General features: G+C 39.9%; 1 protein-coding gene across 1 annotated transcript in view; it reads left to right on the top strand.

The window, feature by feature from the left end:
* The window catches only part of LOC139687238 (ATP-binding cassette sub-family G member 1), a 52,401-nt gene that overhangs the window by 20,457 nt on the left and 15,211 nt on the right, over positions 1-16,733 (top strand). The window contains exons 3-7 of the mRNA XM_071584369.1: positions 1,702-1,819; positions 4,430-4,619; positions 9,427-9,572; positions 12,200-12,438; positions 12,949-13,254. Coding sequence (XP_071440470.1) covers positions 1,702-1,819; positions 4,430-4,619; positions 9,427-9,572; positions 12,200-12,438; positions 12,949-13,254 — 999 coding nt within the window. The remainder of the gene's footprint in view (positions 1-1,701; positions 1,820-4,429; positions 4,620-9,426; positions 9,573-12,199; positions 12,439-12,948; positions 13,255-16,733) is intronic.

The raw sequence follows: 16,733 nt of genomic DNA, 5'->3' as shown, positions 1-16,733 counted from the left end.
AACATCGGGCTTGTCACATTGATGTGTGATGGGACCCATTACTCTTTATACGTGGTGCTGTGGGACAAAATCGAATTTGAAATTTCCACCATTTTATACCACATGTAGAGGTCGCCATTGGCACCTAAATAAGCTTGACAAATGTACTGAACAGTCATTCCCTAAAACTGGTCGCAATGCTTAGGACAAGTGTGTAGTACAGCCAAAGAGCCATGATTGTACAAAGTGTATGCGCTGGTCACTCAGCAACATAAATTTTTCCGTCTCGGTACCCCAGATTGATGGCATATGATGTTGTCACAAAGTATAATGAGTCTGTTTTGCAACTCTGGTAAGGAAAACTCACTTGAAGGAGCACATTATTAGGATTCACAATGCCATCCAATGAACTCAGGAGCTCATTGTTGATAAAGGGCAATCGATCCGAAAATTGTGGTCGGTTGTTGGCATCAGTGAAAGCACTATGCATTGAATTATTGAGGAGGACCTCTGCCCCTAGTCTTACCCCATTTAAGTAAGACTTACTTTCTGAAGCTGCTGGTGCAAAACGTTGGAACCTGCTTGTGCATTCCTTCAATAGCAATGCTGCTGGACAAATCATGTTTTTACCAACAAAAAATGTTTACTGTGGATATTAAAACCAATAATTGGAACAACTGCTGGCTCGCCCACGATCCTGAAGAAGCCCCTGTCATTTCCAGAACGAAACTTCAAAGGGGAAAATATCAACAAAGAAGTTTGTTTGCATGTTCAGACAAGTGTAGTGAAGTCTGGAATGGAAACTGTGGCATCTGGGATGCCATACATTTTCCAGCAGGACAGTGCGCCAGCCCAGCCCGTCATTTGGTGCAAAATTGGTTGTTGGATAACATCGATATATTTTAGTCCAAAGAATCTTGCCCTCCCCACAGCCCAGTTTTAAATCCATTGGACTTCTACATGTGGAGCATGGATGAAAGGATCACTAACAAGTCTAGACATCCAAACATTGCATCATTGAGAGCCATTATTGAAACAGCATTGGCCAATATTGACCGTGCCATGTTAAAATGGGCCTTTAAATGCTTCAGACCAAGAATGGAGGGTATCGTTCAAGCAACTGGAGGATACATTGAATGAATCTGTTGTTTATGATCATGCTAACAATTGAGTACAAAAAAGTTCGTAAGTATTTTCATTTTTGTAATGAAAAACGTTTGGAAAAGTTGTTTAATTTGACAGGATTTTTGCGCCACACCCTGTATACAATTTTATGGTATATATTGGACATAAGTTCACGATAAGCAGACACATTAGATTTTTATTGGCAATGAGGTGCATATTATAGTTTGAAGTAGCTGAGGTAGAGCTACAATCCTGAATTTAGGAAATATTTCAGATGAATTTAAGAATATGGGAATATAAAAAAATGGTTTGATAAATTCAGGAATAAAATTTCATGGTAAGAGTAATGGGAAACAACACAGCATGCTGGGAGTACAATGATGAAACATATCAGTTGTGGATTATTTCTCCTTATTGGAAAATGGCAATGGTTATACTGATTTATGTTGGCTTCAAACATATATGTAAATACGGAGAAAATATTTTGTTTATATTGGTGTATCGGTATATGCCTGCCACTATTAATCAGGAGTAAGAACAATTAGCTTCGATGCCAGGCCCACTAATTCCTCTCTTCTCTCTCCGGCTGCTCTACAGAGGAGAAGTTGATTCTGAAGTCGGTGAGTGGGCGGCTGCGGTCGGGTGAATTGACAGCCATCATGGGGCCCTCGGGGGCGGGCAAGTCCACCCTGCTCAACATCCTGACTGGATACAGGTGAGTCTGGCAGCCACCAGGGGGGGTGGCCCTCTGCTGAATGAGGCTCAGAGCCAATGCCGCTCACCGTTTGGAAGTCAGAATGGCTTCCTCAAAATGAAAGGGGACAACCCACATAGTTAGTTGCATTCTTTGTTGTTTATATTTGTTAATTTAAAGTTTCAGGCAGGTTTAAGATGGCCACGTAACTAAACACTGTTATATTTCTTGGCTTCACCTGACAGAACACAAACTGACGCCTGAAACTAAATTATATTGTTCCTCATTTCCACATAGATTCTATCCCTCTTCATTCCAACCAACGTTTCCTTCCATAACCCTTCAAAATGCTTTGCCTCCATTTTTCCTGCCTCCTTATGATTTTTCCCAACATACCCATCACCTCCTCATTTGTTTTCCTTTCGGTCCACTTCACCTTCTTCATCCTTCTCCTCTCCTTTTGTTTGTGGCTTTTGATGTTTGCATTTTTCTTCATTGGTACCAAGGTCCCTTTCCTCTCGCATGACTTTCTTTACAGCTTACTAGATATTACTCTATTATCGCTCTGGTTAATACTTCTGTATTCAATTTTGTAAACCATCTTCATTTTTTTATCCTCTTGAATCTGACAGTATACTTCAATAGTACTAAATTATCATCTGAATCTGCAAATTAGGCTTGCCGTTCCTAAATCAGTGCCTAGCCATAATATAGTGTTGGAAATCGGAAGCCCGGGCATTTCCGTGTACTTCTCTACCTATTTTGGGGTTTGAACCAAGTATTCATTATGGTAAAACACTGTCTTATGAAGAACCTGCTTTCTCCCCATTGTCATTCCTTTTTTTTTTTAACTTCAGTATCGTACTTCACTCCCATATCTCCCTTCAACCACCAAATCCCACACAAATGTCAAATATTTCCTCCCATGGACACCCGTCCTCTCCCTGATTAACTTCTTCCCTATGATTACGTGATGGCGTGTACGTATACCTGAGCAATGACCAAGTTCATTGCTTCTGCTGTTACTTCTTCTAATAATTCTATTACTCATTTGCTCTATGAATACTATGTTCCATCCTGCCTTTTTGTTCAATATTATTGCCACCCCTCACTGGCCCTCTTCCCCTTCACTTTATATTATTTTGTAAATTTTGCTTCTGTAATCGTTTATCTCAATATCGATTCATCTCACTCGACTTAGCCCGTAACCATCTATATTTCATCTCTCCCTCTGCTACTTTATATTTTCATTCAAAACACAACATTTTATTTTACTTACCTTTGGATAAAATGCATAATAATATGTTTATCAAAAAATATTCCACAGATTTACGTCTAACTGCGCTTAAACTACTCCTGAACAGTGATTCTTGTCTGTGCTTGCACGCGCTGGCTTCGCAATTTCTCGTGTCGGTGAGAACAAAGGCGTTAGAGATGCATCGTGTGTGCATTGAATTTTGTTTTAACCTCAGGAAAAGTGCAATTTAAACTCATGCAATGAATAAAAGAGGCATTCGGCAATGAATCTATGAGTCAGGCAGTGTTTTCTTTGGTGCAACTGCTTTCAGGCCGGGCAAACCTCGAACAATGATAAACCAAGAAGTTGACAACCATTGAAGTCAGCAAGCGACGCCCACGTCAATAGTATGAATGATTTGGTGCATGCAAACCATAAATTAACTGTCAGGGAGATTGCCAATGAAGTTGACAGTGTTAGTTCTTGTTTCACCATTTTGACAGAACTTGATGGCATTCAGCGAGTCACATCGAAATTTGTGCTGCAAGTGTTAACGGATGAACAGAGGCAAAAACATCTTGGCTTCAGCCAGGAACTGCTCAGTCGTTCGAAGGACGACTGAAACTTGTGAAAAACAGTTGCCACAGGGGACAAAACCTGAGCTAATGGTTACCATATATAAACCAAAGCCAAGTTTTCCCCATGACCCAAGAAACCTTTGATGTCGCAATCAAACGTGAAGGTGATGTTGACCATTTTCTTCGATTAGGAAGGGGTTATCTTTATGAATATGTCCCCTGAGGACAAACAGTGAATGGACAGCACTATGTAAAAATTATGAGAAGGTTATGATACCCTATGTTGCAGAAGTCTTGGTGTTTTCATCACGACAACACACCAGTCCACACGTCATTGGTGGTTACAGAGCTTTTGTCCAAAAACAGCAAGCCAGTGATCCCCCAGCCACTTTACCCTCTGGATCTTGCTCCAGCAGACTTTTTCCTATTTCCTAAGTTGAAATCCACCTTGAAAGGATGCCGATCAGAAACTATTGAAGACATCCAACAAAATTGCATTACAGATTTAAAGGCTATCCCAAAAGAAGTGTCCCAGGCGGCACTGGTAAGCTGGAAAAGATGCTGTTAGCTTAATATTGGCAGCCAAGGGCTGTATTTTCAAGGCAATATGCATGATTAAAAGCTAACTGATAAAATCAAGTATTAATGCAAACAGTCTCATCGTTTTTTGAACAGACCTTGTATTATAGTAATAATAAATTTATTTGGCATTGACTGTGAGAACTGGAATGTGGTGTAAGGGAAATGTTTTGGGATATCATTCTATATTTCATAATGACCTTTACTGCCGTGACCTCATGTGATTTGCATTTCCAGGACAACAGGTATGGAGGGCTCCATCACCATCAATGGCAAGGAGCGTAACCTGAGCCAGTTCCGAAAGCTCTCAGCATACATAATGCAGGACAACCAATTGCATGCCAACCTGACAGTTGCCGAGGCAATGGGGGTGGCAGCTAGCCTCAAGTTGGCCCAAGACATCTCCTCCGACAAGAAGGCAGTCATGGTAAGCCCCCCCTTTCACTTGCCCCTGGCTCTCATTGATTGGAACTCTATTACCAGTAATCCCACCCTCTTTCACTGCCATTACGTGCCATAATTTCTCTGACAATCACTCCAGCCCTTATGCTCTTGATTCTCTGAACTCTTTATTGGTTTACATGCCATGGAAATTCCTCATGGCACTAAGTTTCAAAGGAGATGAAAGTCAGGTTTGACACAGACATCCTCGGCACGCATTGGCATTTCTGTTCTGTCATCGTTGACATTAATTTGTGAGTGGTTAAATCTCTGTCCAACCTACCTTAGTATATTGACCTAAGGAAAACACGTGAGGCTGACTCGATCAAGAATTAGAGGTCATAGGTCGTCTTCTCTCGTCTACCTTCCCACCTACTTCCATGCAGTCTGCTGCTTGAATTCTCTTGCATGTGGTGAAGTTTCAACGAAAGGATTTGGGAGCTATATTTTAACTTACTGGGAGTATGTGCAGTATCACAGGTATACATTCCCTCTCACAAAAGACAAGAAATAAAAATACATGACGCACTGTCAATCGATTAAACAACAGCGATAGTCAATAGATTCAGGTGAGATGTTGTGGAAGTTCATCATTATGAGAAAAACAAAATTTGCGCTTTTCCACAGATTTATTTGTTACGTACAATGCATTTCAGTTCATCACACCATCCTCAGGTACAAGGTCTTGTACCTGAAGATGGTTAAAATATTTCTTGAGCTAATCAGTGAACATGAACATGGCAGAAATAGCTGAGTGTGCACCTTAAACATTGCTGTTTCCTGAGCACGTTAAACCCAGTACGCGATATCCTATGCGTGCCCTGGTGGCGGCAAGGTACTGCAACATGTTCCGTGTCTGGTGGCATTGGAAAATGGAAAAAATAAATTTTTACTCTCATTCTTACAGTATTCTATTCCATGTAGTCGTTTATTTTTTCCCAGTATAGACTTCATTAAGGGGATCAAGTGGTACCAAAACACAAAGTCCCAACTCAGACTATCCGAAAATATTAAATTTTGTAATTCTTAGCTTTAAAATGAATACTATGTATGTATACTCAACCTTGTGTCATTCCCTGCTATCACTGGCCATCCTTAAGATCCAGATGAATACATGTTGATCGTCTTGCCTCGTTGTTCTTAGTGAATTAGAGTTGTAACAGTGGATCACAGCAGTGAGATTTTGTATTCCATTTGTTTTGTTTTGTAACTACATGTATGTACTGTATGTACTACATGTATTGTTTGTTTTGCATTGTAACTACATAACTACAAGGTTATAAGCTTTGCCTACCCAAAGACTACACTTATAATGTCATTTTATATTCTGGTCAAAGAGAGAGTTCATCAGAAAAGGGACATGCACACGCCGTATTGAGGAGGCTAATGAATGGACTCTTGTATGAAGGTCACATATTTTATGCAGACAGTTTCCACGCAAGTGTTCCGCTAGCTGAAGAGTTATTAGAGAAAAACACTCACCTGTGTGGTACAGTGTGTGCCAACGGGGAATTTTTACTCAAGGCTGCAAAAATCAAGCAAAAAAGGGGTGACCTATTAGATATACACAATTCAGATGGAATAAAATGTATGAAATGGACGTACAAAAGAGGCCTGTACTGATGTTGAAAACACACAAATTTACTTTGGTTGACATCAACTCAATCATTAGAAAACCAGTTACTGTTAAACGGCTGGTGTGTATTGACCCCCTGCCATTCACCCTAGCAGTGGGTTATTAGATACTAAAATATCAAATTTTAAAAAATTAGTTACAATGCTGCCAAGAAAGGTGTTGACTTTTCTGACCTGATGCCTTGATATTGATATTTGATATTTTAGTACCCTGCAATTCACCACAAGGGTATCATCATAGTATACATCTTTGAGGAAGACAATTAAGTGGTGTAAAAAGATAGTAATTGAGCTAATTTGTGGCACCATGTTGGTGAATGCTTGGTGTATTGAGACAAAGTTAGGTAGCATGAAAAATCTGAGCATTTTTTGATTTCGTGAAAGCATTATTTCTGCTTTACTTGATCAGCATACAATTGCTGCTAGACCGCAAGCACCAAAGAAAAAGCAGCATTATGCAATTAGCAAAATAGGCGGAAGACAAGCAGTGATAAAAAAACTAAAAAGGTTTTAACTTACTGCCCTTGTCATAATATAAAACCAGCATTATGGCAGGAATTTTTTAATGAAGTGCATTTTTAGTGCACTTACTTTTTGTGGAACACTAATAATAAACTTTATGTGATCTCCCTCTTTCATTATGTAATAAGAAAGAATCAAAGCCTTAGCATTTCCACAGGAAATCTTCTTTCCGGTGGAAACGCTTAGTCTCTGATTCTTTAATAAATTGAGTAGCTTCAGGCGTGATGTGGTGGAAGTCGAACTTAATGAATAACTGATTGAAGCACTTTTCCACTTGATAAAATTTATTTTATGACCGGGTTTCGATGTAATACATCAAAACCCGGTTGTAAATAAAAATATTTTTATCAAGTGGAATAGTGCTTCAATCAGTTATTCATCTTTGATTCTTTCTTTGTGCGTTACAAATGGATTTCCTCAAAGTACTATCAGCCTCGACCATCTCTCAAATTCCTCTTTCATTACTGCCTAACATGTAAACTATGTAATTACTCTGGGAGAAGTGAATGAATCCCAATACAGAGCTAATTTCACTTCTTTGTTTCATAGTACTGAAACTTTTAAGTGAAAATCCAAAATCTAATGAATGAGCATGAAACATAACTACTTATCTGGCGGGAGACACTTCAATATGCCTTGCCATCCTACGGCTGCTTTCAAACATCCAATGCAGAACTCATGACAGCATGACCCACTGCCATAGGTCATACTGCCAGGGAAGCAGATACTAGTGTGACCCACTGGTTTGCTCCGAGATCTCGCAGGTTTTAAACCTAAATATGGAGTTAAAAACTCTATAGAGCTAGCCCGAAAATTGAAAGATATTGATGTCCCGGAAAAAGCGAGGCTAGTCTCCTTCGACATTAGCAATTTATTTACTTGCGTACCAATATCGGAAACTTTGCTTAGGGTGGAAGAACTACTCAAGGATTCCACCATTGCCCAAAATATCTCAGACGAATTGGTCCCCCTCATCAAAATGACAGTTAACCAGAATTATTTTAGTTTCAACCACACCCTTTACAGCCAAACGGATGGGTTAGCTATGGGTTCCCCACTGTCCCCCTTCCTAGCCGAAGTCTTCCTCAATTCTGTAGAAGAACATCTTTTTAATGCTGACAATCAGCATAACAAAAACGTGGGCTATTGGTTTCGTTACGTGGACGATATACTATGCCTATGGACTGGAACCAACCGACAGTTAGACTCCTTCCTTAATTTCCTAAACACTCTTCATCGGAATATCTCCTTCTCCATGGAAAAAGACGTCAACGGCACCATCAACTTCCTCGACTTGACAATCACAATTAGGGATAATAGACACGAATTTGCAATTTATAGGAAACCCACATATACAGACCATATAATTTCTAATGATTCCGCACACCACTTTTCTCACAAACACGCAGCCCTCCACTCCATGATCCACCGCCTCCTACACATCCCCCCTTTCCCCCAAAAACTTCAAAATTGAACTCGTGAATATCACTAATATAGCTACCAACAATGGTTTCAACCCCAAACTAGTTGACACATTACTACGGAAAAAACAAAAAGCAATGGCCATAAAAAGCATTTTCGTATCTCAGCCCGCAGTATCTAAAGATTTTAAGTGGTGCTCGATCCCGTTTCTGGGAGATCTTTCATATAGGATTTCCAACTGCCTACCCACCTCACTCAAAGCAGCCTTCTACCCACCCATAACCCTCTCCAAACTTCTAGCCAATGGAAAAGACACCCAGGATAGCCTTCTCAAATCAGGCATTTATAAACTGAAATGCGAGGATTGCAACAGCGTTTATGTCGGTCAGACCGGCAGGAATATCAAGTTACGAGTCAAGGAACACGCTAGGTGTCACAAAAATCAGAATAACAACTCTCTCTTCGCCAAGCATTTACTAGAATTCAACCACAGCAGTGACTTTGTCCCAGAGATATTACACACACTCCCAAAAGGATTAAAAATGGACCCTCTCGAGCAATTAGAGATTAGAAGGCACTTGGTGAACCCCAACACGACACTTTGTAATGAGCAATTATTCCCATACCCCTCCCCACTCCTCTCCGAGAAATTAGCCTGGAAATGGTCAAAACAATCCATCAACGCACCTGCGAGCCCCCATCCCCCTCAAATCCTTCCAACCCTCCCCGCCCCCACTCTGTCCTGAGGGTATATATGCTTGCTCTGTCTGTTTTGCAAATTTGTACCTGATGATGCCGCAAGTCGGTGAAACGCGTCGTGCCGTATAATAAAATCTGTGGAAAAGTACGAGTCTTTCTTTCTATTTCAATAATGGATATGTTAAGATAAGGTTACCATTGCAGGATGTTCACCCATCTCCTCCTTTGACGCCAACTTAAATGAAAGAAAATGAAGTTATGGTGACATTTGCTCTCCCAACCAGACAATTCTATATCAGAACAGAACTATAATCACAGGTACCGTATATGTCACTTATGGAGCCTTTGCTAATCATCAGTATTGCAAATGCTATGTGGGTTTGGTTTTGATACAGACAGAACTCTCTGTTTCACATTCAGTTGCTTTGAGCAATGTCTTGGCAGGGAGGGAGAAGAGGCTCTGAAGCGCATGGAGGCTGAATTCAGTCTCTCTTTCTCATTCAATGCTTCAAAAGATTCAAGAAATCCTGGAGACCCTTGGCCTACAAGAGCATCGTGGGACAATGACGGGAAGCCTGTCTGGGGGCCAGAAGAAACGCCTCTCCATTGCCCTGGAACTTGTGAGCAACCCACCAATCATGTTCTTTGATGAGCCCACCAGGTATGCATGCTAGTGTTAGTTGTATTATGCCAATCTCAATGTGGCTTAAAGCTCACAATCCCTGAAAAATCACTCGCTCACTCAAGTTCTCGTTACTACCAATTGGGAGTTTAGTAATCACTTATGAAACTGTTCGTATAACTTGCAGTTTAGTTGAGCTGTCCCTGTGGGTGTTTATCATCATAGGTTTAACAATATTGACCTAGAAACTATTAATAATGATTTATCATACATTTTATGACTTTGCATTGTTTTTCATCAGAACCTGCATTATGTTGTTGTAATAATGTGCGTTTAAAAGTTTTAGCGGCAGATCTTGGTGGCTGCATTAGTTTGATACTATGAGCATGTTTCGTCCATGGCTAGAGTTTATGCAGAACATCCTGAATCTAATCTGTCATTGCAAAATCTGTAAAATTTATAAATCATTTTTTTTATTTGGTGTCTAACTTTGTGAATGCATATTTAAATATGGCTTATGCCACAGCAGGTGTTATGTCATTACTGTAATTGTAATTCTTGGTGCAAAATCAAATGACTCAGTTGAAGGCGTAACATGGTGGAAATCCTTCATGATGAAAGAAGAAACTTTGCTTTTAAATATAGAATTCTTTTTTATTACGACTTAGGTTTCGTTACAGCATAACATCATCACCCAAAGATGTTACACTTTTACAAAACCATAGTTGTACTGGTAAAAAAATTGTGTGTTGAAAAGTAAAGTGTCTTCTTTCATCATCTGGTGCAAAATTATTTGTTCCCAACATTGGCTAAAATAATGATAATTAAAGGAAGATCAAAAAATTTTATTCATTTGCGAATAATTTGTAGAACTTTTCAGCAATTTAGAAATGTGAAGTCTCTGCATTTCAATCTCTTGGAACCCTTACATTGCTAGCTGTGTAGAAGTTAATTATTAACGATTTGATGATATAATGATTAAAAATAATGTATATTATAACACTGAAATCAAATTAAGATTACTCCTTGATGAATTTCTAGTGCTAGATGGCTATTTTATCAGAATTTAAAAGCTAGGTACTGGTGCCACTTTCCTTAAATGAATTCTATCAAACCCAAAGTGTGTTAAAAATAATGAGCACAAATTACATGTAAAAAAATGATTAAAAAATTGATGCAAAGGAAAATTTGTAACCACTATTGAAAAAATCAAATTATATCTGGCTTTTCTTCATGCCATCATTGTAATATGATGTGCTAGGCAGCTGAGATGTATTGGAAGAAGAATGATTAATATTGAACAACCACTTAATCCAAAACCAGCACTTTTTGGCCTTTACATTGGGCTCTAAACAATATGTATATGACAATGTAAACAATTACAAACACCCAAGCCCTAAGTGGAGGTATCTCTGTAATTATTGCCCCCTCTATTCTTCTATCTGACCACACATTGGCCTTGGCCCGTCTCTGCCTCATCTTGATGCTTTCCTCACCTCAGCATTGTCCTAATACACCAGATTCCTTTTTTCGTGGTGGTGTCCCTCTTCCCTCTCTTCTTTTCTACTGCCACCAGCTCGGCTGTGCAAGGTGAGTGTGTGTGTGGTGATGGTGCTTTCGGAAGCCTTGCCTGCCCCCAATGCTCCCTCTCCTCTGCAGCCTAAGTCCTGTCTTGTTGCCTGGGCTTGTTTTCATACTACCATTGCCTTCCTCAATGGTGTTATAAACGTGACACCATCACTTAAACGGTGAAGTCAGATGCCTTTGCACCTCACAGAGGAACAGACCCCAGATGCTGCATGGACTAACTTTTGTCTGGTTCTTACTCTCCGGCGTATCTGGTATGGGTGACCCTACCAGGAGCAATCATCGTTGATCCTACTGGCACATCCCTAAGGGGTAATGGGAGCACGCGAGCCCTTCCACCACAACAAGGCTGTATATAAGTCCATGGGGAGGGAAACAGCGATGGAAGGACTCAAATCCTGTCGCGTTTGAAATTTCCAAAGTAATTGCAGTGTCAGTATTTGATAGTACAATTGTGCAATGAGTTTCTTTACAGAACATGTTGTAAAGTGAAGAAAGTAATTTGAACCAATCACAAAGCTACAATTCACTATAGTTGATTATTGGTTACTTAAAAGCTAGAATTGAAACTATATTATTGGTAATTGTTGCCTATTTGCCATCCCCAGTGGCGGCAGGATAACGTCCTCGTCTGCCAATCCAGAGGTCATGGGTTCAACTCCCACCTAGGTGGGTTTTTCTTCACATAGGGCTTGGGTGTTTGTAATTGTCCCTTGTATACTTATTTGTGAAAGTCTAATATTCGGGCTGAAGTGCTGTTTTCAGATTATGTGAAATATATAAGCAGAGTCTATTGTATGGATGTGGATCTTGAGCAGCAGCTTTGGCTATGATGGCAAAAGAATACTCCTCTATCCACTTAACATTCCAGCAGTGCCAAATGCCGGTGTCGTGGGGACACCCCAATTGATCACTTTTGCAGTGTAAAAATTGCAAGTCCTTCCTTGAATGTCCAAGCTCTTTGAATAACATGGAGGTGTGGCAGCGGGTGGTTCTTTCTTTCTTTGGTCTCCCTTGCCCGTGGCTTTGAAGTGGATGGAACAAATTTGAATGTGTGTTTGTTGTTCTGATGCTTGCAGTGGGCTGGATAGTTCATCTTGCTTCCAGTGCATCTCACTCCTGAAGTACCTGGCACTAGGTGGCCGCACCATCATATGCACCATTCACCAGCCTAGTGCTCGCCTTTTTGAGAAGTTTGACCACCTGTACACTCTGGCTGAGGGTCAGTGTGTATACCAGGGATCCACAACGCAACTTGTACCATTCCTTGCTTCGCTGGACCTTGTTTGCCCCAGCTACCACAACCCTGCATCCTTCAGTAAGTAGTCCATTTTGTAATATACGGTCCTTTTGAATTTTTCTTTTTTTTTTACCATTTGATTCATCTTTTCCCAAAAACTATGCAAAAAATGTCGATAAACATTGTTTCCAATGTTCTTCGCATGAGTTCATCACCTTGAAATATTTCGCAAAGGCACACATTTTCTGATATTTCCCATGACTCCTCGTTCCTTGCGGAAGGGAACAAGTGTGTTCATATCTATTTGTTAGAATATATTAGCACTGTATTCTCAGGAATACAGATCTCTGGGATAAAACATAACCATCAATAGATTGCACACGAAGAAATCCATGTGTAGGATTCTGGCTTAAGCTGTTCTGTGGGCCTGTTCCTAACTTGCTCTGCTTAAATTTTCCTATCCGTGCATGCCTTTCCCTGCAGAAATTCTTTTGTGCCCACCCCGGAATGCAGCGATTAGTTGATTTATTAGCTGTCTTTAGCACAGTGTTTCTTGTTTGTGAATTAAGTTGAATGGTCTCATTTCAGTAATCGAGGTGTCCTGTGGAGAATATGGTGACCACGTGAAAAAGCTTGTCGAAGCAATTGCCAATGGCAAGAATGACATTCACAATGGTATCAAGTTCCCAGAGGTGAAGCACGTGGGTGGCGATGGGCCGAGCAAGGTGAAACAAGCAAATGGCACCGGCCACGTGGAGCGCATGCAGTCAGTGAACCTGTACGAGGAGCACAGGGACACGAAAGAAGACAAATTCTCAAAAGGGGAGCAGGCAGAGAAGAACCTGGCCCTCTTCAACCTCTCCTTGGCCGCCAATGATCTATTGAAAGCGCCTTGTAAGTTATTGCCAAATGTGCGCTCCCCTCTCATGGCATCCTCCTGAGGCACGTGTGTCGTTGTCTTTAACCTAATTCTAATTAAGTTCCACTTGAGAAATTGTGTGCTGGAAATCTGCTCATGAATTCATCGCAGGTGACGTGTCACGTTGCCCAGTGGTATGGTCAATGGTAGCTTGGGGTTGTTGACACGCACCCTAGGGAACAGTAATGAAGCAGATGATCATCGATGATCCATGGTCGGAGTGGGTGAGATACTAACAGAAAACTGAAATTGATGTGTTTTTCCATGTATCCTGAAATTCCTGATATTATTAGCTTATTTTCAGTGAGATAAAAACTGTAGAAATCTTCCTTGTAGCATTCTGTGAAAGCATTAACCCTTACAACTTGAGATGAACAAAGTTACCCAAGCAGTGGTGTTGGTCCCACTATTTGCCAGAATTTTCATGAATAAATATTCTTCAGTTAATTGTACATTTCTCTTTGGAATCGGAAATCATAGGAATGATTGGAAAATCTTCAATCTCCCTGGATGTAATTTTTTAAAATTTTATTCTGATTGAATTACTGATCGTAGCTCTTTTCCACTCGATAAAATTTATTTTACGACCAGGTTTTGATGTATTACATGATGATTTGACCCGATGGTCGAAATAATACACCGAAACCGGGTCGTAAAATAAATTTTATCCAGTGGAAAAGTGCTACAATTGGTTATTCATTATGTTTAACTTCCATTACATCACGCCTGAAGCTACTCAACTTGTTTATTCTTTTTTCTGAGTGTTTCTGTATACATCAATTTCTCTAATGATTGAGGTAAGCAATTTGAATTTGTATCTTCCTTGTAGTGTTGACAGCATTGTGTCAACATAACCTCACGGCTCATAAAGAAACACTTTTGTATTTTCTTAAACTCCTATAATCCGTCCTAATCTGTTTTCTTCCCATCATCGCCTGTGTGCATGGTAGACAGGCTGACATGTCAAATCTTTCAATCTTTATGGGTTATTCAATAAGTCCTTAGGAAAAAATATGAAAACATCATTTTGGGTAGATTTTATTTTTATTTTACGACAAAATCTCCTTTTTAAGCTTGGTACAGTTTCCCCAGCTTTTTAAGTCACTCAAAAAGTAGGATTTCATAAGGTTCTCTAAGTAGGCATCTGTGTTGGAGATGACCTCCTCGTTCGACATGAATCATTTTCCACCTCAAGCCATTTTTTCAAGTTCAAAAACAAAAAAAAAGTCACTGGGGGCCAAATCTAGTGAATGCTGTAATTATTCAAATTTTAATTTCATAATTTTAGCCATTCCATAGATTTTGCCAGAGAAACTGTGCAGGTTTGCATTGTCTTTAATGGAAGAGAATTTGTTTTCTTTGCCAATTAAGAATTCTTTTTTAAATTAGCTCCACCAGTGCAGTGACAATTCGTAATACTCTGGATTTATCTACTATTTGTTCTTTTTGCGAGCAATCAGTGTTAATGATTCCACATGCATCCCAAAAAAACGATGGTTGTCGTCCTGTTGGCCGATTTGACTGTTTTTATCTTCTTTGGAGCCGGATGACCTTCAAACGTGTTTTCAACTGTTCACTTATCTCTGAAGTGTAGAAGTGCTTCAATGTTTCGTCCACAGTTATGTGGAAACCCATCAAACCAACCTCCGAATCGACCGGTATGATTGCGTTTATTCCCTTCAAAAAGCAAACGCAGCACATATCTTTCAGAGATTTTTTCACAACCCAATTTTTTGTACAAAATTGAAAACAATGTACCTTGTTGGTTTGAATTTGCCCTCAAAAATTTGAGGAACTTTGATTTGTCAATCATTCTAAACCATATCTTCTTGGATGTTGTCTTAATCATTTCAGAGGAAGTCGCTTCCACTGGACCTCGCAAGTGTTGTTCAATGCCTGTGGATGTATGGCAGTATATTTACTCATCACTCTTTCTCCCACTTGTAAACTGACCCAAACTTAGGAGCAGATGTGCCATGAACTTCATCCAATTCGGCTTTGATCTCTTCCGGGGTTGTCTTATAAATTGTAGTGTTGAATCACAACACCAAACTCAAATTTTTCCTTTTGTCTAAATAAACAAAACTTCATATTCAACAGATTCAGGCGAGATGTAGGGGAAGTTTGTCAATATGAGAAAAACAAATTTGCACTTTTCCACCTATTCATTTGTAACGTGGAATGCATTTCTGTTCATTGAACTATCTTCAGGTACAAGACAAGATTACACTTGTTTTCAACAATAGTTTTATAAATAACTCTACTCCCCTCAGAATCCTGTTTCCACAGCAAACAGTGAAACTTTCTTTCCCCTACTGACTCCACCCTTCTCGAGTATTTCCCATCCAACCACCCCCTGCCCTCCACTCACAGTATGTGTCAATCAACCCTTCCCGGATGTCCCTCTTAGAATCACTCATACCTCATCAGTCAACCTGCCTCTATCCCTTCCATGTCTCCTTCCCGCTTAACCCTTCCTTATTCTTCCCTCCTTCCTTCCGCCAGGATGCCAGCTACCTGCCACCGTCCCCTCAAATATTGACCACGAGTGCTTATCTCTCCACTCCCCCCCTCATTTCACCTCTCCATTTCTTTAGTTTCCCTGGGTTCTCCATATTTCCCCTCTTCATCCCCGCCTACCTTACTCCTCACTCTTGTCTTTCCCCTCTCCCCCTATTCCTCAAACAGGTATACATATGATGTATCACAATTTGAATCTTGTCTTTTACTTGAACATGGTATGTGTTGTACGTTACGAATTCATCTGTGGAAAAGTGCAAATTTTGTTTTTCTCATAAAACAAAACTTAATTGTTTCAATCAAATATGAAAATGAAACCACGCAATGGATATAGCTGAAACTTTAACAGCAATCTAGCCAGAGATGAGGCTTACTGAAAGAAAACCTTTTCCGACACTACGAGTGCCATCTCTTGGATTCTCTAAGGAGTTATTAAATGACCCATGTACATCACCTAGTGAAAAATTGTGTCTTCCATCACCAGAAGGAAAGAACCTTTTCATATTTTTCTATTGCGTTTCAAAGGAGAGTAAAAGAGGTCTAATAACAGCCTTCATTTTGTATTATCCATACTCGAGTTTCAATGTTGTTTGTCATAGTCATTGTTTCAATGACCATTACATCATCAGATATCAGCTGAAACATTTGCAATGTGGAGGGATTTCCACCTGGGGTCAGTGCTGGTGTCTTGAGACCTGATAGTTGTCACTACATTAAGTATTGAGATGTTTAGCAGTCCCTTTTTGGCATCTTTAATTTTTGGGAAAGGCATATTTAACTCTAAAGTAATGTTTCAAGGTCATCACCTGCTTTACAATCTACTTAGTTAATAAAATCATATCAATAACAGAATATATTACTTTACCTTTCATAGATTTTGAATTGTGGAAAAGAAGTTACATTCATGGTGATGGCCGTCTTCAAGGCCCTGAAT

This window comes from Hetaerina americana, unplaced genomic scaffold, assembly GCF_022747635.1.
Source record: "Hetaerina americana unplaced genomic scaffold, ioHetAmer1.1.p SCAF_18, whole genome shotgun sequence".
Classification (NCBI taxonomy): Eukaryota; Metazoa; Arthropoda; class Insecta; order Odonata; family Calopterygidae; genus Hetaerina; species Hetaerina americana.
This window is presented reverse-complemented; position numbering and strand designations above follow the sequence as displayed.